The sequence below is a fragment of the Ranitomeya variabilis genome, chromosome 4, assembly GCF_051348905.1.
Source record: "Ranitomeya variabilis isolate aRanVar5 chromosome 4, aRanVar5.hap1, whole genome shotgun sequence".
Classification (NCBI taxonomy): domain Eukaryota; kingdom Metazoa; phylum Chordata; class Amphibia; order Anura; family Dendrobatidae; genus Ranitomeya; species Ranitomeya variabilis.
This window is the reverse complement of record NC_135235.1, coordinates 652,263,911-652,286,423: the sequence shown is the minus strand read 5'-3', so window position 1 is coordinate 652,286,423 and position 22,513 is coordinate 652,263,911. Positions and strand designations below refer to the sequence as shown.

The window sequence follows — 22,513 nt, the reverse complement described above, 5'->3', positions numbered from 1 at the left end:
CAGCTCTTTGGTCTTCACCATAGTGGAGTTTGGAGTCAGACTGTTTGAGGGTGTGCACAGGTGTCTTTTTATACTGATAACAAGTTTAAACAGGTGCCATTACTACAGGTAATGAGTGGAGGAAAGAGGAGACTCTTAAAGAAGAAGTTACAGGTCTGTGAGAGCCAGAAATCTTGATTGTTTGTTTCTGACCAAATACTTATTTTCCACCATAATATGCAAATAAAATGATAAAAAAACAGACAATGTGATTTTCTGGATTTTTTTTGCTCAGTTTGTCTCCCATAGTTGAGGTCTACCTATGATGTAAATTACAGACGCCTCTCATCTTTTTAAGTGGTGGAACTTGCACTATTGCTGACTGACTAAAAACTTTTTTGCCCCACTGTATGTGTGTGTATGTGTATATATTGTAGGGATTTCACTCACTCAGGTGCGATGGCTGACACTCAGGAGGCACGTTTCTTTAAAAGTTCTCAGGGTTTATTACCTCATAAACCACATGGAAAGATAACAGCAAATAAATAGCCTTTAGTTCAGGAAAAGAAAAACAAAGTGTCCAGTCCTTCAGGCTCCCTCAGCCTCTGTGCTGCTCCGCACAGAGAGCTCTGCAGACAACTGCCCTGTCTGCTTCCAAGAACATCCACTGGAGGCTAGCAGCTCCACACATATATCCTGTGTTAAGCATTAGCCTGTCTTATATAAAGCTAACCACACCCAGTAACCCATCACATGATTAGCCATGTGGTCTGACAGCACCACAGGTCCTGTAAGACATATATATACATGTTTATATACAACAAAGAAAAACTCCGAGCTACATTACAGCAACAAGGTACTTATGTGGCACATACCTCCCGTCGATTATACACCCTTTAGCCATGCTACATACCTCCCCCCTCTGCCTAAAGCTGTGGGGCTTGGCACTTTCCCCCACTAAACAAGGGATTCTTGATAGGGCATCTGCATTACCGTGCAGCTTTCCGGCCCTATGTTCCACATGGAAACTGAAGTCCTGCAGGGCTAAGAACCAACGGGTGACCCTAGCATTTCTACCCTTTGTTTCCCTCATCCATCTAAGTGGGGCATGGTCAGATATTAGTCTGCATTTACGACCCAGCAGATAGTACCGTAACGTGTCCACCGCCCACTTTATGGCCAAACACTCTTTTTCCACGACTGAGTAGTTCTTCTCAGATGAGGACAGCTTTCTACTCAGATAGAGAACAGGATGCTCCTCCCCATGTAGCTCTTGGGAAAGGACTGCTCCTACCCCAACATCTGAGGCATCTGTCTGAAGAATAAATTCTTTATTGAAGTCTGGGGCCATCAGAACGGGCTGCTTACATAGAGCCCCTTTCAACTCTTGAAAGGCTGACTCTGTCTCTTCGGACCATTTAACCATCACCGATTTTGTCCCCTTTAGCAGATCAGTCAGAGGCGCAGCCACTGTGGCGAAGTTCGGGATGAACCTCCTGTAATATCCCACGATTCCCAGAAAGGCTTTAACTTGCTTTTTGGAGAGTGGTTTCGGCCATGTTTGGATTGCCTCCACTTTCCTGATTTGGGGCTATATTTCTCCACGACCCACTATATAGCCTAGGTATTTAGCTTCTTCGTTACCCAAGGCACACTTCTTCGGGTTTATTGTAAACCCTGCCTTTCTTAGAGCATCAAACACCGCTTGGACTTTCTCCAGATGACTCTCCCAGTCCGGGCTAAAGATGACGATATCATCTAGGTATGCAGCAGCGTAGGCCTTATGGGGCGCAAGGACTCTATCCATAGCCCTCTGGAAGGTCGCCGGAGCTCCCTGTAGGCCAAACGGCATCCGGACATACTGGAAGCATCCATCAGGTGTCGAAAAGGCCGTCTTCTCCTTGGCTTCCTGTGCCATGGGGATCTGCCAATACCCCTTTGTCAAATCCAAGGTGGATATATATCTGGCGTGCCCAAGCCTTTCGATGAGCTCATCAACGCGGGGCATGGGATAAGCGTCAAACTTGGAGACCTCATTCAACTTCCGATAGTTGTTGCAAAACCTCCACTCTCCATCAGGCTTTGGGACCAGGACAATTGGGCTCGACCAACCACTCTTGGATTCCTCAATAACTCCAAGCTTCAACATACGCTCCACTTCCTTGGAGATAACTTCTCGACGAGCCTCAGGAATACGATAGGGCTTCACGTTCACCCGCACATGTGGCTCTGTTAGGACCTCGTGCTCTATGACCTTTGTGTGTCCTGGCAACTCTGAAAACAGGTCCCTGTTTTTCTGGAGTAACTCCCGGCACTGCTGTTTCTGGGTCTTTGATAGCGTCTCCGCTATAGTAACCGCTCCAACCTCACCTTCTGGGTTGCTTAACAACGATGGAGTTACTGTCGGCACTCTATCTTGCCACGGCTTGATGAGGTTGACATGGTATACTTGGAATGGTTTCCTTCTTCCTGGTTGGTGAATTTTATAATTTACTTCCCCAAGCTTCTCGACAACCTCATATGGCCCTTGCCATTTGGCCAAGAACTTGCTCTCCACCGTCGGAACTAACACAAGAACTCGGTCTCCCGGATTGAACTGCCTCACTCTTGCAGACCGGTTGTAGACTCTGGCCTGAGCTTCTTGTGCCTGGAGGAGGTGTTCTTTCACAATAGGCATCACCTTTGCAATCCTCTGCTGCATCTGGGCCACATGCTCAATGACGCTTCTGTGGGGCGTGACTTCGGCTTCCCAGGTTTCCTTGGCTATATCCAGGAGTCCTCGCGGATGTCGGCCATATAGAAGCTCAAACGGTGAGAACCCTGTGGAGGCCTGTGGAACTTCACGAATGGAAAACATCAGATAGAGTAAGAGACAATCCCAGTCTCTTCCGTCTTTCTCTATAGCTTTTCTCAGCATGCTCTTCAGTGTCTTGTTAAATCTCTCAACAAGGCCATCTGACTGGGGATGGTACACCGAGGTCCTCAACTGGAAGATTTTCAGGGCTTTGCATAACTCCCTCATCACCTTGCTCATGAAAGGTGTTCCCTGGTCAGTCAGGATCTCTTTCGGCAGACCTGTCCGGAAAAAGACATGGACCAACTCGCGGGCTATACTCTTCGAGGAAGAATTTCTCAGAGGAATTGCCTCAGGATAGCGAGTGGCATAGTCCAGGATGACTAATATATACTGATGGCCCCATGGCTGATTTAACTAAGGGACCGACCAAGTCCATGGCAATTCTCTCGAACGGCCCCTCAATAATGGGCAGTGGCACAAGGAGGTTCCGGAAATGAGGAGTGGGAGCAGTTAGCTGACATGTAGGGCAGGACCTGCAATAGTTCACTATTTCCTGGTGACACCCAGGCCAATAGAACCTCTGCACAACCCGTTCCTGCGTTTTTTCCACCCCTAGGTGTCCACCCAAGATGTGTGAATGGGCCATGTCCAACACCTTCCGTCTATATGGACCCGGCACTACCAACTGCTCTACCAACTCCTCCCTTACTTTTGTGACCCGGTACAACAACTCCCCACTCATCAGAAAATGGGGAAATCTTGTGTCTGCCCCCGGCTCCTGTACCACCCCGTCAATAACTGTGACATTATTAAAGGCTTCCCTCAGAGTGGGGTCCCTATGTTGGGCAGTCCCAAAATTTTCAACGGTTACCTCTAACTCCAGAATGTCATATGCAGGGGACACTTCCTCCTCATCCCCAACCAGAACACAAAAAGGAAACCTGTCTGACTCCGGGTGTGGCGACACCCTTCCAGGGTTCATTGGTTCCCTACTCTTGCTAGGGAGCTCAGAACCTTTTCCCCACAAATCCCAAAACAAACAGAATTCCCGGCCAATAATTATAGGGTGCAACAAGTCCTGCACGACGCCGACTATGTGGGACTCAGTGCCACATGCCGTTTCAATGTCCACCCTGGCCAAAGGGTAGTCCTTTGCATCACCATGTATGCACCGCACTCCAACCTTCTTTCCCGGGAGCAGGTGGAGAGGAAAAGTGGCCCTCACCAGGGTCACTAGGCTCCCCGAGTCTAACAGTGCCGTTACTGCTCGACCGTTCACCTTTACGAGACACGCTTGAGGTCCCTCGTTGGGCGGAGAGTTCACACTGCAGGCTGGATACGCATAGTATGAACAACGGCGTCCCATGCTGCAGTCCATCTGCTCAGTGGTCTGGGAGCAACGGGCAGCTATATGTCCTGGCCGGTGGCACCTCCAACAAAAAATATCACCCGTAGGGACCTTGGGCACCACCTCCTCCGCCCTTTGTGACCTTGGACGCGCCACCCCTTTTTAGGACTCAGCTCCCTTCTGGGACCCCCAGTATGGCATGGGTTGCCTCCCGGAGGAGCCTTCCAACCCTTGGTATCTCAACTAGTCCGATCAGCTCATCGGCTTTCTGGGGATCACCCTGGGCAACCCAAGTCTGTATGGACCTTGGGAGGGAATGCACAAACCGATCCATCATCAACCGTTCCACCATCTGTGCAGGTGTACACAACTCTGGCTGCAGCCATTTCTGGACCAGGTGCAACAGATCAAATATTTGAGAGCGAGGCGGTTTGTCCCGGTGATAGGCCCAGCTGTGAACTCGCTGTGCCCTGACAGTCAGTGTCACCCCCAAACGTGCGAGAATCTCGACTTTCAATTTGTGATACTCTTTGGCATCCTGCAAGGTTAAATCATAATACGCCTTCTGGGGTTCTCCCGTCAGGTATGGCGCCAGTACCTCTGCCCACTGCTCTGGCGGAAGTTTTTCCCTCTCAGCGACCCTCTCAAACACTGTCAGGAAGGCCTCAACATCACCCCCGGGGGTCATTTTCTGCAATGCGCGTCTTCCGGACGTGGGTATCATCAGCCAGACCTGGGGTTGGTTGCCAGAAGCTGCATCTGCTGCCGTTGCTCCTGCTGGTTCTGTTGAATCTGCTGCCGTTGCTCCTGCTGGCTCTGTTGTATCTGCTGCTGGCTCTGTTGTATCTGCTGCATCAACAGCCTGTTGGTCTCTTGCTGCGAGTGGAGCACGTGTTTCAGCAGATCCTCCATTTTCCCCGGCAATGCTTGCTGGCTTACAACAGACTTGACCCAGGACATCCAATAACAGACTCTTCGTCTCCGCTGGGAACGCTGCCCGCACGTCTCCACCAATTGTAGGGATTTCACTCACTCAGGTGCGATGGCTGACACTCAGGAGGCACGCTTCTTTAAAAGTTCTCAGGGTTTATTACCTCATAAACCACATGGAAAGATAACAGCAAATAAATAGCCTTTAGTTCAGAAAAAGAAAAACAAAGTGTCCAGTCCTTCAGGCTCCCTCAGCCTCTGTGCTGCTCCGCACAGAGAGCTCTGCAGACAACTGCCCTGTCTGCTTCCAAGAACATCCACTGGAGGCTAGCAGCTCCACACATATATCCTGTGTTAAGCATTAGCCTGTCTTATATAAAGCTAACCACACCCAGTAACCCATCACATGATTAGCCATGTGGTCTGACAGCACCACAGGTCCTGTAAGACATATATATACATGTTTATATACAACAAAGAAATACTCCGAGCTACATTACCGCAACAAGGCACTTATGTGGCACATACCTCCCGTCGATTATACACCCTTTAGCCATGCTACAATATATATAATGTATACACACACACACACACACACACTGCTCTAAAAAAATAAAGGGGACACTTAAACAACAGAATATAACTCCAAGTAAATCAAACTGTCCACTTAGGAAGCAACACTGTTTGACAATCAATGTAACCTGAAGGATGAGAAATAAAGGTTAGCTTATACTCACCCAGGGACTGAGCAAAGTACTGCAGTACGCAGGCGCCGGAGCTCTCTGACCTTTTCCGCTGCAAGAAGACAAGAAAAGGAAGTCATCGAATGAAGATAGGAGGTGCCGGACCGGGACCGCAACGCCCATCGGACTGGAGCGCAGCAGGACCGCCCCTGGGTGAGTATAATCTAACCTTTATTTCTCATCTTTCAGGTTACATCGGGGACTTATCTTCAGCATTACAAAATGCTGTGGATAAGACCCTGATGCCGGTGGGCTTAGCTCAGATACGATTTTTGGTGTGACAGATTCCCTTTAATTCAAAGGTACAACTCATCCCACAAAGAAAAAATGCCCTCAAATGGCTATATTGACAGAAAAATAAAAATATATGGCTCTAGGAAGAAAGAGAAAAAAACGGAATCTCAGAAAAATGGAAGATCATGCAAGGGGTTAAAAAAGGTTCTTAAGAATATAAGAAGCACACTCCAAATCACACGCGTATTTTTAAAAATAAAGGAATTTTAAAAGCTAGCATGTTTGTTATCCCCATCATAGCATTGATTAACCCTGTAAGGTAAACAATACAACCACTTTTTTTTATTTTTTACAAAGTTTTGAATTTTTATATGCCACTAAGCCACTGGCTTAGCAAGGTGCAGAACAAGATGGCAATGGAGTCTAGAATGGAGGACTGTCCTCTTCAGCGATGATTCCAGTTTCTGTCTAGAATGCAATGATAGCCATAGAGTGTTCTAGAGACTACAGATACCATGCTGTGCAGAAGCCTTAACGAGGGAATGTCACACTAGTCCTACTTCCATGATTATGGTTGGGGTGGCATAATGTACGGTACCAGCCCCATCTAAAATTGATGCCAGGTACACTAATTGCTCTCAATTGCAGTGGTATAGCAAGTCCTCCAAAGTATCACAGGAGTTGTTTTTCAACACACGACAACCCCAGGCTGCATATTGCTTGTGGTACTGTGAGCTGCCAGTGTGGTCTAAACATGCCCTCGTGTCCTGCAACATCTCTTGACTTCTCTGCCATTGAGAATATCTGATACCTCATGGGTTGGCAATTGCAAATTGAGCTGCCAGCAGCAGACCTTGAGGATTTTCTTGCCCAAGTGCATTCAGTGCGGCAGAACATTATTAATGGTCGCATGAAGCACCTCATTGATAGCAACCAAATCATATAAGTGCATTTTTATACAAGCCACTCTTACTCGATACTGAAAAGAGAGATGTTTTGAAAATTTTGTTTCCATTTTCCAAATTACTAACATGAATTTCGATCCTGTGATTTCCATAACTTCACAACTTTTCCTTCCAGGTGTTACAATTTCAATATTGAGGAGTGTGGTAAGTCTGGCATATTGTGGTTTGTCTCCCCCACTGCTTCCAAGGTTTAGCTTTGCCTGCCAGGCTGACATCATGTCAACAACACAGCAACCAATCAGTAAGCTGTCTATTAGCCATGCTGTCAATGTAATGTCATGCAGGGACTCCTAAGGAAACCGGAATTAGTCAATGACTGGCATTTTACAGTTTATGAAGTTAAAAAGTAATCTAGGTCATGCAGAGAAGTGAGGCAGCTGGACGTCTAAGCATTGGAAGAGGCAGGAAGCCATTCAGGAGCAGCCCAAGATCAATTTTTAGCAATGATTCAATGTCTATTGAAAAATAAATATGCATTTATTTTTTTGCAGTTAACTGGACCGTGATCTCAGAGAAATACCAGATATTTTCAGATTTTAAAGCAATTGATCCTATTATCACACCTGATACTTTTGAAGAGCATCCCATTACACCAGACATACCTCTACTCCATTTTAGGAAAAATAAATATGATAAAAGGCATGGTGAACATCAAAGAGAACATACAAAAAAGAAGCCATTTTTATGTTCGGAATGTGGAAAATGTTGCATATCGAAATATGATCTTACTAAACATAAAAGAATTCACACAAGGGAGAAGCCATTTTCATGCTCAGAATGTGGGAAATGTTTTACACAAAAATCACATTTTGATAGACACCAGAGAATTCACACAGGGGAAAAGCCATTTTCATGCTCAGAATGTGGGAAATGTTGCATAAGGAAATCTGATCTAACTAAACATCAGAGAAATCACACAGGGGAGAAGCCATTTTCATGCTCAGAATGTGTAAAAGGTTTTTCAGAACAATCATCTCTTGTTCAGCATCAGAAAATTCACACAGGAGAAAAGCCATTTTCATGCTCAGAATGTGGGAAATGTTTTCCACAAAAATCACATTTTGATAGGCACCAGAGAATTCACAAAGGTGAGAAGCCATATTCATGTTCAGAATGTGGGAAATGTTTTCCACAAAAATCACATTTTGATAGGCACCAGAGAATTCACAAAGGTGAGAAGCCATATTCATGTCCAGAATGTGGGAAATGTTTTATAGAAAAATCAAATCTTGTTACACATCAAAGAGTTCACACAGGGGAGAAGCCATTTTCATGTTTAGAATGTGGGAAATGTTTTACACAGAAATCAAAACTTCTTAAACATCACAGATGTCACACTGGGGAGAAGCCATTTTCATGCTCAGAATGTGAAAAACGTTTTTCTGACCAACCATCTCTTGCTGAGCATCAGAAAATTCACACAGATGAGAAGCCATTTTTATGTTCAGAATGTGGTAAAAGTTTTCATCGGAAGAAAAATCTTGCTACACATCTGAAAATTCACACAGGGGAGAAGCCATTTTCATGCTCAGAATGTGAAAAAAGTTTTTCAAAGAAATACTCTCTTGCTCAGCATCAGAAAATTCACACAGGGGAGAAGCCATTTTCATGCTCAGAATGTGGAAAAAGTTTTTCTGACAAATCATCTCTTGCTCGGCATCAGAAAATTCACACTGCAGAGAAGCCATTTTCATGTTCAGAATGTGATAAAAGTTTTAATTGGAAGACAAATCTTGCTACACATCTGAAAATTCACACAGGGGAGAAGCCATTTACATGCTCAGAATGTGAAAAAAGTTTTTCAAACAAATACTCTCTTGCTCAGCATCAGATAATTCATACAGGGGAGAAGCCATTTTCATGCTCCGAATGTGGGAAATGTTGCGTAAGGAAATCTGAACTAACTAAACATCAGAGAATTCACACAGGGGAGAAGCCGTTTTCATGCTCAGAATGTGGAAAAAGTTTTTCAGAACAATCATCTCTTGCTCAGCATCAGAAAATTCACACAGGAGAAAAGCCATTTTCATGCTCAGAATGTGGGAAATGTTTTCCACAAAAATCACATTTTGATAGGCACCAGAGAATTCACAAAGGTGAGAAGCCATATTCATGTTCAGAATGTGGGAAATGTTTTACACAAAAATCACATTTTGATAGACACCGGAGAATTCACAAACGTGATGTTCAGAATGTGGGAAATGTTTTATAGAGAAATCAAATCTTATACATCAAAGATTTCACACAGGAGAGAAGCCATTTTCATGTTTAGAATGTTGGAAATGTTTTACAGGGAAATCACAACTTCTTAAACATCACAGATGTCACACTGGGGAGAAGCCGTTTTCATGTTTAGAATGTGGGAAATGTTTTAGAGATAAATCACATCTTGTTTGACCATCACAGATGTCATACAGGGGAGAAACTATATGTTCAGAATGTGGAAAATTTTATAAACGGAAAACAAATCATTCTGCACATTTGAAAATTCACACAGGGGAGAACCCATTTTAATGTTTAGAATGTGGGAAATGCTGGTCTTGAAAATCTGATCTTGCTAATCATAAGACAATTCACACGGGAGCAACCATTTTCATGTTTAGTCTGTGGAAAATGTTTTCAACAGAAAAAACCTCTTACTAGACATCTGAGAAATCACACAGGGGAGTAGCCATTTTTCTGATCAGAATAAAGGAAATGTTTTACAAACACATCAAATCTAGATAAACTAGAGAAGTCACGTAGGGGAGAAGTAATTTTCATTTTCAGAATGTGGGGAAATTTTTCATACATGTTTATTTTTTTACTCAGGAAAATCACATGGGTAGGTAGACACTTTCTTCTACATAATTTACTTTGCAAATTGTATGAATGACAGTCAATGTAAATTCACATGTCATCATACAAGAGATATGGAAAACAATTTAAAGCACTAAATGATGACTAATAAATGTGAGCAATTACCAATAAACATCTGTTATCAAAAAGCAAACAATGGAAATAAAGCATCTATAAACTGATTGGTGCACCTTATTAGAGCCACCCATCTATCAGTACATTGGACATCCTCTGGTCTTTAGTGCAGCAATTTCTTGTCACAAAAATTTTAAATGAAAGAATGTTGGCCCATGCAGTGTGGATGTCTTCTTGCAAGTGTGGCAAAATAATTGAATCTCTGTTTATTTCTTCCAATTCTAATTCACACATCAGTGATTTTGTTGTTCGCAAAAAAAATGCGTCACTTGTGAGGGGGTTTCCACTCTTTAGGAACATCAGGGACTCTCCAAACCAGACATTGCGTCCGCTAATGATTCCAGCAAGTTTTGAATTCAAAAAGTCAAATAGCTCCTCTTCCCTTCAGTTTTCCTCCACATATTGGGAATCTGCGTACTCAGGACAAATTGCACAACAAATTGTATGGTACATTTCTCCTCTTAACTAATTAGCAAAGCCACTAGAGACTCAAGGTCTATAAAATTGAATTTTCAATAGCAGAAAAAAAAGGCAGCAACACTTACCTGCCCAGATCTTGGAACAAAATGCACTGCAGAGTGCAGCCAGCCCATAAAGCAAGATGTTAGCAACACAGGTGCAAAATACCAGATCAACAGCCACTCTCCACATACCCACTCCTGGAGGGGGTGACTGCCCAGTATACAATGGCATAATAAAGGCCCACATAGGGCGTTGTTCTCACAATGGTGCTGCATAGTGTCTGGTTGACAGCCTATTAGTCACGTCCCTACTTTTCGATTAGGCGGGCTGGTCAGCACACTCAATGCATCCCAGTGCGAACACCCCTCATGCGAGACCGAACGTGTTTGGGGTTGGCTGCACCCAGAAAAATATAGTGCAAAAAATATACAAAAATAGTGAGGTATTGGTTGATATTTTGGCCAAAATACGCAAGCTCGTAACCCACGCCAAGGGTCCCCACGCTTACAAGTCCTTCACTAAACCAAATAGCAAAGCCACTAGACACTCAAGGTCTACAAAAATTCAATTTTCAACAGCAGAATAAAAAGGCAGCAACACTTACCTGCCCAGATCTTGGAACAAAATGCACTACAGAATGCAGCCAGCCCATAAAGCAAGATGTTAGCACACAGGTGCAAAATACCAGATCAACAGCCACTCTCCACATACCCACTCTTGGAGGGGTGACTGCCCAGTATACAGTGGCACAATAAAGGCCCACATAGGGCGTTGATCACACAATGGTACTGCATAGTGTCTGGTTCACAGCCTATTAGTCACGTCCCTACTTTTCGATTAGGCGGGCTGGCCAGCACACTCTCAATGCATCCCAGTGCGAACACCGCTCATGCAAGACCGAACGTGTTTGGGCTTGGCTGCACCCCGAAAAATATAGTGCAAAAATATACAAAAATAGTGAGGTATTGGTTGATATTTTGGCCAAAATACGCAAGCTCATAACCCACACTTACGAGTCCTACACTAAACTAAAAAAGCCACTAAAGACTCAAGATCTACAAAAATTCAATTTTCAACAGCAGAAAAAAATGTTTAAAACAAAATTTTCAATGAAAGAATGTTAGCCCATGCAGCCTGGATGTCTTCTTGCAAGTGTGGCAAAAAATTGAATCTCTCTTTATTTCTTCCAATTCTAATTCACACATCAGTGATTTTGTTGTTTGCAAAAAAAATGCATAACTTTTTAGGGGGTTTCCACTCTTTAGGTACATCAGGGACTCTCCAAACCAGACATTGCGTCCGCTAATGATTCCAGCAAGTTTTGAATTCAAAAAGTCAAATAGCTTCTCTTCCCTTCAGTTTTCCTCCACATATTGGGTATCTATGTACTCAGAACAAATGGCACAACAAATTGTATGGTACATTTCTCCTCTTACCCTTGTAAAAATAAAAAAAATTGGGACTCATTTGGGAACATTTTTATGGGAAAAATTAGATTTTTTTCTTATTATAGCTCAACATAATAGACTGCTTTGAAGCACCTTGGGAGTTGATGCTCATCACACATCTAGATAAGTTCCCTGAGTGGTATAGTTTCCAAAATGAGGTCACTTGTGGGGGGTTTCCACTATTTAGACACATCAGAGGCTCTACAAATGCGACATGGCAACCGCTAATGATTCCAGCAAATTTTGCATTCAATTTTGCATTTGTGCACCTTCACTTTTAAGCCCTGCCATGCACCGAAATAATAGTTTTACCCCACATATGGGGGATTAGAGTACTCAGGAGAAATTGCACAACAAACTGTATGGTGCAATTTCTCCTGTTACCCTTGTGAAAATGCAAAAGTTGGGGCTAAAATACACTTTTGTGAGAAAATTTGATTTTTTTTAATTTTCACAGCTTAACGTTATAAACTTCTGTGAAGCACCTGGGGGTTCATGGTGCTTATCACACATATAGATAAGTTCCCTGAGGGGTCTAGTTTACAAAATGGGGTCATTTTTGAGTGGTTTCCACTGTTTAGGCACATCATGGACTCTCCAAACGTGACATGGTGTCCGCTAATTATTCCAGCAAATTTTTCATTTTCAGCCAAATGGCGCTGCTTTTCTTTCAAGCTCTGCAGTGTGCCAAAATTCAAGAGAAATTACACAACAAATGTTGGTGTCCATTTTTTCCTGTTACCCTTGCAAACATAAAAAAATTGGGTTTAAAATAAAATTTATGTGAAAAAAGTTAAATGTTAATTTTTTCCTTCCATATTCCATTAATTCCTGTGAAGCACCTGAAGAGTTAAACTTCTCAAATGTGGTTTTGAGCACCTTGAGGGGTGCAGTTTTTAGAATGTCACTTTTGGGTATTTTCTGTCGTATAGGCCCCTCAAAGTCACTTCAACTGTAATGTAGTCCCTAAAAAATGGTTTTGTAAATTTAGTTGGAAAAATGAGAAATCGCTGGTCAACTTTTAACCCTTGTAACTTTCTAACAAAAAATTTGTTTAACAAATTGTGCTAATGTAAAGTTGACATGTGGGAATTGTTATTTTTTAAATATTTTCTGTGATATAACTGATTTAAGGGCATACAAATTAAAAGTTTGAAAATTGCTAATATTTCCAAATTTTCAATATTTTCACAAATAAATGCAAGTGAAATCTAACAAATTTTACCAGTATCATGAAGAGAAATATGTCACCAGGAAACATTCTAATAATTGGTGGGATCCGTTGAAACATTTCAGAGTTATTACCTCTTAAAACAAGTTTTTTTTGTTATAAAACTCAATATAACTTTTTTTGGGCTTTTTTTTAAGGTTTTATGCAGTTAAACATTCCAAAATAGTGTTCCTTTCTAGCTTTGATAACATAGAGTAAAAACTCCTGAAAGAGACATAGTGCTAATCTCATGCACGGTATAGTTATGTAGATGACAGCAGCAAAATGACCACCGACAGAGATATGTCTAAGTTTTCAGGCACCTAGAACAAGTTAGGCGCCCCTCTCACCATTCTCAATTTATTTGAGTATTGATTGTGACTAGTGATGAGCGACTGTGCTCATTACTCGAATTTTCCGAGCATGCTCGAGTCTCAACCGAGTATTGATGATGCTCGGATGCAATGCTTGGATCCCTGCCCTGCATGTTTTGTTACTGTAATACAGCCAATAAACATGGCTACAGTTTAACCATGTATGGCAGGCAATCCCTGCATCTTTATTTAAGCCACGCAACATGCAGGGCATGGATCTGAGCATCGCATCTGAGCACCGGCAATACTTGGTTGAGACTCGACCATGCTTGGAAAATTCGAGTAACAAGCACACTCGCTCATCACTAGTTGTGACATCTCTACCAGAACCTGCGACTTCAGCTTCAGTAGCCAGATGCTGCCTTATTCACTCTGCTGGCGGAGCTGGTGATAGAAAGGTCACAACCAGAAGCTCTGGACAGTGAGGCCTTTCTAGCCACTAAGGTTAGTGTGACGGATCATACAGGGGAAGGGGTGTGTCGACTTCACTCACCTCTTGGGAGGGGAGAGAATGATCCAGCAGGGATCAGCTCTCTGGCACCAACACTTACCCTAGGTCAGTCAGGAAACCGCACCGAGGGCAAATAATTGCCAGAAAGGCTTCCCTTATAGGTATGAGTTATTGAGGAGCTCCCAGTGAGGGGAGATATATCTCACCAGTCCAGGCTGGGGATATATGTAAACCTCCTGGCCGTCACTGTCGAGAGTTCCTCACAGTACGGTATGCTGCCACCAGTTCCTCGTTAGATATACGCCCTGTCCAACAACAGGCTTATATAGTGTCAGAAACCAACCTGGGTAGCGTATAATAACCAGCTGAGCATGCGAACATGGAGATTCTTGAATCTAGATAAAAGCAGCCCAAGATTAATTTTATATTTAATTGCCGAAATGCGCACTAGAGATATACAGGTATATATATATATATATATATACAAGTATACAGTCAGGAGTGTAGTACAAGAGTAGAGTACAGATAGATTACAATTACTGTGTGATGCAGCATGTGACCACAGGGAGGCTCTGATGGGTCGCAGTTCCTTTCTTTGTTACGTATTTCTCTGGCCATGTCAGCTAACGGGCTTCCTGCCAGTAGAATAACTATGTCCAAAATGAGGAGCTGCCTATTATCCTCTAGGCTGCTGCCTCCCACATACTGTGCCAACCCGTGGATTGTGCAGCCTCTCTCCTCCCATGGATGTCCATAAGTTTCTGCCCGAAGCTCTAAATGGCATAACAGCGGTGCCACTGGGTTCTGCTGGATATCGGTGTAGGGAGACCTAACATGGCTACCTTATTTAATTCCTGGTAGCTATGCTCTATAACTCATTAACGCAGTTCCAGACGTGGCTGCATGGTTTGGACTTGTGGGGAAAGGAATGCAGATTTTGTGCTTGGCTAGGTTGAGAGATATTGCATTCTTTCATTATAGGTCATTTTCTAGATTCAATATCTCTGAGCCTTGTGCTGGGACCTGTGGTACCACAATGTCTGCATGGCAGCCTGATTCAAACAAAGGAATCCAGTTGGCTGGTAACTGCACAAGAGTTCACACCCCTGTGATAATTGCTGGGGACACAGGGTCTATGCCTTTTTACCTGCTTCCCCGGGGAGAGTTTTAAAGGGCCTAGTTGCTTGAGCTAATTAAAAAAAAACATTAGTGCTCTGGGGGAATGCCAACGGTGGGGGCTGATTTTGGAGCAAGTATTTTAGTCCAATCTGTGTCTGCTAGGGAATTCCAGCAGATATCAAAATCATATCAATTAGATATAATTTTCCAACATCTCACAGTTCGATTGGCTGAGACCTGTAGTGGCATCAGTCTGCAACATGGGTGTGTGTTCTTCTACCTGAAGTTATCAGCTCTCTGATTCAGCCAATTACATTATGGCCATAATGTAATGCCTGTGGGACACTGGTTTCAATGATGTTTGATACAGGCATTTTCCCATGATGTAAAGTCTGCTTAATTGAAGGCTATGGCACGATTATGGTATAATTTTGCCCAGGTGCAGTTTATAATGACAGTATAATCTTTGTTCTGTCATTTATTGTAACCTCATAAATTACAACATCACTTTTTGAGCAGAACATGCTGCCACATATTTAACCCTGATGAAGAGGGCCAGAGCCCTTGAAATGCATTGGTTGGCTGACTAGCTATACTAGCACACCTGTCCTCTTTAGCCCCGTAGCGTGGTGACATCACCAGTAGCTCCGCCCACCCTCTCCAACCGCTACCTCAGCGCTGCATCCTGCCGGGGCACACGAGGTCTCGCGATCGCGCGGCTTCTGCCGCCACTCTCTTCTTAACCCACTGCTCTGCCATAGCGGTACACCTAGCGGTGGCTCAGACTTTCCGTAACCGCTTCCCTCCGCACTCAGCACCACAGTGAGTACACCATATTTTATGTGCACATAGCAATTGTGGCATCTTAGTGCTCCAACATACTAGGGGAGCATTTCTCCTCATCTCAACATATGGGCAATCAATTCTAATCACAGTAATCCTTGTCAGTCAGCACCTGATGGTCATCTTAGTCCCTTAACCTAACGGAATCCTGCGCTACTCCCACCAGCAGTAAGTTTATTGTGTACTGGGAAAACTAGACCGCATTTGTTTAAAACCATACCTATAAAGGTTGTACATTTATTTAAGCAGGGGCATCTTCTATAAACCTCTGAAGATTAAGCAACCATGGTCATCACAATACCCGCATCAATGGCAGATACATAGGGATCACGTCTCTTCATTGCACATTTCCATTTAATATCTGAGTGAGTATATATTATAAATCTATTTAGTCTCACTATATTCAGCAATACAAACATTTACACTTTTTTTTTTTTTTCTTCTTCTCATTCCCCTAAGATTCTGGTAGTACTTTAAGGACCTATTACAACATCCACTGCATAATCAATGATTACTCATTAAATAAGTGCTCTCTTATTCATTTATTAATCTATTTTTCATTTTATTGTTCGTTTTTGTAGACAGCACAGGTGAATACCACTTTTTTACATGCTGCCACATATGTATAGTTAGTGTCAGGGCCAGACTGGGACTAAAATTCAGCCCTGGCATTTGAAGTTACACAGGCCCACTTGTCACATGGTGACTGTATAATATCTTTGTACACTTGTAGGCAGGGCCAGTTTTAGGCAAAGTGGGGCCCAAGGCAAAGTTTACACTGTGTGCAGAATTATTAAGCAAGTTGTATTTTGATCACATGATACTTTTTATACATGTTGTTCTACTCCAAGCTGTTCAGGCTTGAGAGCCAACTACCAATTAAGTAAATCAGGTGGTGTGCATCTCTGTAATGAGGAGGGACGTTGTCTAATTACATCAAAACCTTATATAAGGTGTGCTTAATTATTAGGCAACTTCCTTTCCTTTGGCAAAATGGGTCAGAAGAGAGATTTGACGGGCTCTGAAAAGTCCAAAATTGTGAGATGTGAAGGAACAGATGATTGGCCTCAGGGAGACCAAAACATCCAACACCGCGGAGACACCATCACGTGTTTCTCAACGCAATGATCCAGAACACTGCCCCCATCCCTTATGGGAAATATGCAAATGCATGTAGGATAGCTGCGGAGACACCATCACGTGTTTCTCGACGCAAGCAGTGAATAGCCAGACCTTTCCCCGGGAGGGAACAACCACAGGAAGGGCAGCATCCAATAAAGGAAAACATCCAATGCAGGAAAACCACCTATGCCAAGCATGGTATCCATCCACAGACAGCTGTTTCGGGGTGGGTGCTTGCGTCGAGAAACACGTGATGGTGTCTCCGCAGCTATCCTACATGCATTTGCATATTTCCCATAAGGGATGGGGGCAGTGTTCTGGATCACTGCGTTGAGAAACACGTGATGGTGTCTCCGCGGTGTTGGATGTTTTGGTCTCCCCGAGGCCAATCATCTGTTCCTTCACAGCCTTTTACTAGGCACTGCTCCTAATAGCCAGATTCCTACTCCACACTGATGAGGGGCAAACACCCCGAAACAGCTGTCTGTGGATGGATACCATGCTTGGCATAGGTGGTTTTCCTGTATTGGATGTTTTCCTTTATTGGATGCTGCCCTTCCCGTGGTTGTTCCCTCCCGGGGAAAGGTCTGGCTATTCACTGCTTGCGTCGAGAAACACGTGTTGGTGTCTCCGCAGCTATCCTACAAAATTGTGAGATGTCTTGCAGAGGAATGCCGCAGTCTTGAAATTGCCAAACTTTTGAAGTGTGATCACCGAACAATCAAGCGTTTCATGGCAAATAGCCAACAGGGTCGCAAGAAGCGTGTTGGGCAAAAAAGGCGCAAAATAACTGCCCATGAATTGAGGAAAATCAAGCGTGAAGCTGCCAAGATGCCATTTGCCACCAGTTTTGCCATATTTCAGAGCTGCAACGTTACTGGAGTAACAAAAAGCACAAGATGTGTGATACTCAGGGACATGGCCAAGGTAAGAAAGGCTGAAAAACGACCACCTTTGAACAAGAAACATAAGATAAAACGTCAAGACTAGGCCAAGAAATATCTTAAGACTTTTCAAAGGTTTTATGGACTGATGAAATGAAAGTGACTCTTGATGGGCCAGATGGATGTGCCAGAGGCTGGATCAGTAAAGGGCAGAGAGCTCCACTCCGACTCAGATGCCAGCAAGATGGAGGTGGGGTACTGCTATGGGCTGGTATCATCAAAGATGAACTTGTGGGACCTTTTTGGGTTGAAGATGGAGTGAAGCTCAACTCCCAGACTGCTAATGATGATACACCTCTGTGCCAGGGTGTGCTGAAGTACGTCACTAAGGCCGGCGTCACACTTACCATATGAAAAATCGGTCCAATTCTCTCGGCCGAGAGTCGCACAAGTGTTCTCCGTATGGTCATCCGTGTGTAATCCGTTTGCAATGCGATGATGTGATTTCCTTGCATCCAAGTATCCCTATGACATGCGTATGGCTTTACATTTCTCACTGCTTTTCCTCACTGAATTTAATGGCTCAATGGGCTGAAATTAGAAAAATGTGTGTGTATTTCTTGCAAGTCACACTGATGGTCCGTGTGATGTCCATGTTTTTCTCACCCATAGGCTTGCATTGGCTAGAAAAAATGGTGATGTGAGCTTCCCCATAGATTAACAATGGTCCGAGTGCTGTTGTGAAATTGGATTCTGGGCTCCCCCGGTGGCCACTTGTGGAATTGAACTTGTGTGCATCATCCCCTCTGTTCACCTGCTCCTATCAGGATGTGGGAGTCGCTATATAACCTTGCTCCTCTGTCAGTTTCTTGCCGGTCAACAATGTAATCAGAAGCCTTCTGTGCTTGTTCCTGCTACTAGACAACTCCCAGCTAAGTTGGACTTTTGTCCTTGTGTGTTTTTGCATTTTGTTCCTGTTCACAGCTGCTGTTTCGTTACTGTGTCTGGAAAGCTCTTGTGATCGGAAATTGCCACTCTGGTGTTATGAGTTAATGCTAGAGTCTTAAAGGAATTTCTGGATGGTGTTTTGATAGGGTTTTCTGCTGACCATGAAAGTGTCCTTTCTGTCTTCCTGCTATCTAGAAAGCGGACCTCGATTTTGCTAAACCTATTTTCATACTACGTTTGTCATTTCATCTAAAATCACCGCCAATATATGTGGGGGCCTCTGTCTGCCTTTTGGGAAAATTTCTCTAGAGGTGAGCCAGGACTGTCTTTTCCTCTGCTAGGATTAGGTAGTTCTCCGGCTGGCGCTGGGCATCTAGGGTTAAAAAACGTAGGCATGCTACCCGGCCACTTCTAGTTGTGCGGCAGGTTTAGTTCATGGTCAGTATAGTTTCCATCTTCCAAGAGCTAGTTCTCATATATGCTGGGCTATGTTCTCTCGCCATTGAGAATCATGACAGAGTGCTATGCGATGTTTTCTCACATAGCACTCGTCTGTATCATATGCTAGTATGACTCTGGCCTAAGGACTAGTGATGAGCGAAATAGTTCGGAAAAATGTCACCAAAAATAAATTCAGCACGAATATGACACATTCGAATTTGTGATTGGAAACAATCGGAAAAAATGGTAATATTCGGTAAAAAGTGCGGGAAAATATTTGTGTTGCCACAAATGTATTTTCAGCACTTTAGCAATGATAATGATGGTGTATCATGAGCATTTGGCACATGTTTGATGAGGGGAGGGGGTTTGCAGAGCTCAGAGGCACATGCCTGCTGTTTCTGACCGTTCTCAGAGAATGAGCACACCACAAGTTTCTCAATCCACCATAACATCTCTGCCTACACCTTTGTCATGGTCCAGTAGTTTGTCTGGTTCACCATATTCTGCCCTCTCTCAGCACTGCAGCCGGCCTACGGTTCCGCAGTTGTGGTCACATAAAAGATTGTTTCCTCCTACACATGACAAAGCTAAGAAGTTGAACTCCACCATCTCCAATCTGTTGGCCACGGAAATGCTACTTTTCCACCTGGTAGATACAGACGGTTTCCGAAAGCTGATGGCTGTCTCAGTCCCCCTCTATCAATTGCTCAGTCGCCATTTCTTTCTAAGAAAGTTGTGCCTGCACTACACCAGCATGTCACAGACATCACCTGTTCGTTGGCTAAATCTGCCAGGGTGCATTTCACCACAGACACTTTGACAAGTAAGCATGGCCAAGAGCATAACATCTCACTGACTGGGCACTGGCACTGGGTGACTCTAGTGGCTGTGGGGGCAGGCACTGCTCCACAAGTTTTGGAATCCTCAAGGCTTGCAGGACAAACCTACATTTAACATTTCCTACACTGCTTCTGTCTCCTCCTCTATCTCTAGGGTCTCCACCTGCGCCCTCTGCCTTAATGAGACACGCATTCCAACAGTGCACAGCAAATCCCCACCACCTCCGTACTGCACAGCCAGGGCTCATCGCAATCAGCCAGTATTAAAATTGATATGCCTTGGAGATAGCAGTAATACAGCTGAAGAGTTGTGGAAAGCTCTCCAGGCTGAGTTTGATCACTGGCTGTCTCTGCTGAACCTGCATCCAGGGAAGGCCATGTCCGATAATGGTGCAAACCTGGCGGCGGCCCTTGTTGTGAATTCTGCTCTGGGGTTCCCTCCGGTGGTTGTTGGTAGTAATGCAGTTGTCCCTGGGTTGCAATCCTGGGCAGGTGTCCCTGCTGATTGCAGCTCTGACTGGGCTATTTAGGTGTGCAGGATCCATTAGCCCTTGCCAGTTGTCCATTGTTCTTGGAGGTGTTACATCTCTGTCTGGTTCCTCCTGCTCTGCTGCCAATTCAGCTAAGATAAGTTTCTGGTTTTGTTTCTACAGCACACATGCTGTGTGCTTTACAATTCAGTACTATTTAATGTTTTTTCTTGTCCAGCTTAGACTGTGTTTGGATATTTCAGTCAAGTTGGATTCTCAGGAGATGCAGATATACCTTCCATGTCTTTAGTTAGATGGTGGAATTTTTGTATTATCTGCTGTGGATATTTTTAGGGTTTTAATACTAACCGCTTAGTATTCTGTCCTATCCTTTCCTATTTAGCTAGCGTGGCCTCTTTTGCTAAATCCTGATTTCTGCCTGCGTGTGTCTTTCCTCTAATACTCACGGTCAATATTTGTGGGGGGCTGCCTATCCTTTGGGGTTCTGCTCTGAGGCAAGATAGAATTCCCCTTTCCATCTATAGGGGTATTTAGTCCTCCGGCTGTGTCGAGGTGTCTAGGATGTGTTAGGTACACCCCACGGCTACTTCTAGTTGCGGTGACAGTTTAGGGTTTGCGGTCAGTATAGGTTCCACCTACTCCTGAGAAAGTCTCATGCGGCTCCAAGGTCACCGGATCATAACAGTACAACTGGCCAACAATGAGTTAAATGCATCTCAGAAGAAGGGAAGAAAAAGCCATTTTTTTCTGTAGCCTGCTTTGTCTTTTCTTCCCTCTTTTTCTCTGGGTGGCTGAGGAGTCTTGTGCTAGCATGGATGTTCAGGGATTAGCTTCTCGTGTAGACCAGCTTGCTGCTAGGGTACAGGGTATTTCTGATTATATTGTTCAGACTCCAGTTTTCGAGCCTAAGATTCCTACTCCTGATTTGTTTTTTGGGGACAGGTCCAAATTTTTGAGTTTTAAAAACAACTGTAAACTGTTTTTTGCTCTGAGACCTCGATCCTCTGGTGATTTCATTCAGCAGGTTAAAATTGTCATCTCCCTGCTGCGTGGTGATCCTCAGGATTGGGCATTTTCCCTGGAATCTGGGAATCCGGCCTTGCTTAATGTAGACGCCTTTTTTCAGGCTTTAGGATTAGTATATGATGAACCAAATTCTGTGGATCAAGCGGAGAAGACCTTGTTGGTCCTGTCTCAGGGTCAAGAAGCGGCAGAATTGTATTGTCAGAAATTTAGAATATGGTCTGTGTTGACTAAATGGAATGATGATGCTTTGGCGGCAATTTTCAGAAAGGGTCTTTCTGAATCCGTTAAAGATGTTATGGTGGAGTTTCCCACACCTTTCGGTCTGAGTGATTCTATGTCTCTGGCCATTCAGATTGATCGGCGTTTGCGGGAGCGCAGAACTGTGCGCGCTGTGGCGTTGTCCTCAGAGCAGATGCCTGAGTCAATGCAGTGTGATAGGATTCTGTCTAGAACGGAACAACAGGGATTCAGACGTCAGAATAGGTTGTGTTTTTATTGTGGCGATGCTTCTCATGTCATTTCAGTCTGCCCTAGGCGTACAAAGAGGATCGCTAGTTCATTTACCATCAGTACTGTACAACCTACATTTTTATTATCTGTGTCCTTGATCTGCTCATTATCATCATTTTCTGTCATGGCGTTTGTGGATTCAGGCGCCGCCTTGAACTTAATGGACTTTGAGTTTGCCAGGCATTGTGGTTTTCCCTTGCAGTCTTTGCAGAACCCTATTCCTTTAAGGGACATTAATGCTACACCTTTGGCTAAAAATAAGCCCCAGTTCTGGACACAGGTGACCATGTGCATGGCGCCAGCCCATCAGGAAGATTGTCGATTTCTGGTGTTGCATAATTTACATGATGCTATCGTGCTGGGTTTTCCGTGG

At 43.9% G+C, this 22,513-nt stretch overlaps 1 protein-coding gene across 2 annotated transcripts in view; it reads left to right on the top strand.

Annotated features, from left to right (window-relative positions):
- LOC143766193 (uncharacterized) overlaps nucleotides 1-10,129 on the top strand; it is a 65,740-nt gene extending 55,611 nt beyond the window's left edge. The window contains exon 8 of one of the 2 annotated variants that reach the window (XM_077253672.1): nucleotides 7,668-10,129. In XM_077253672.1, coding sequence (XP_077109787.1) covers nucleotides 7,668-9,208 — 1,541 coding nt within the window. In that variant the 3' untranslated portion in view covers nucleotides 9,209-10,129. Of the gene's footprint in view, nucleotides 1-7,487 lie in introns of both variants that reach the window. The other variant, XM_077253671.1, reaches the window with a different exon arrangement.
- Nucleotides 10,130-22,513: the final 12,384 nt, after the last annotated feature.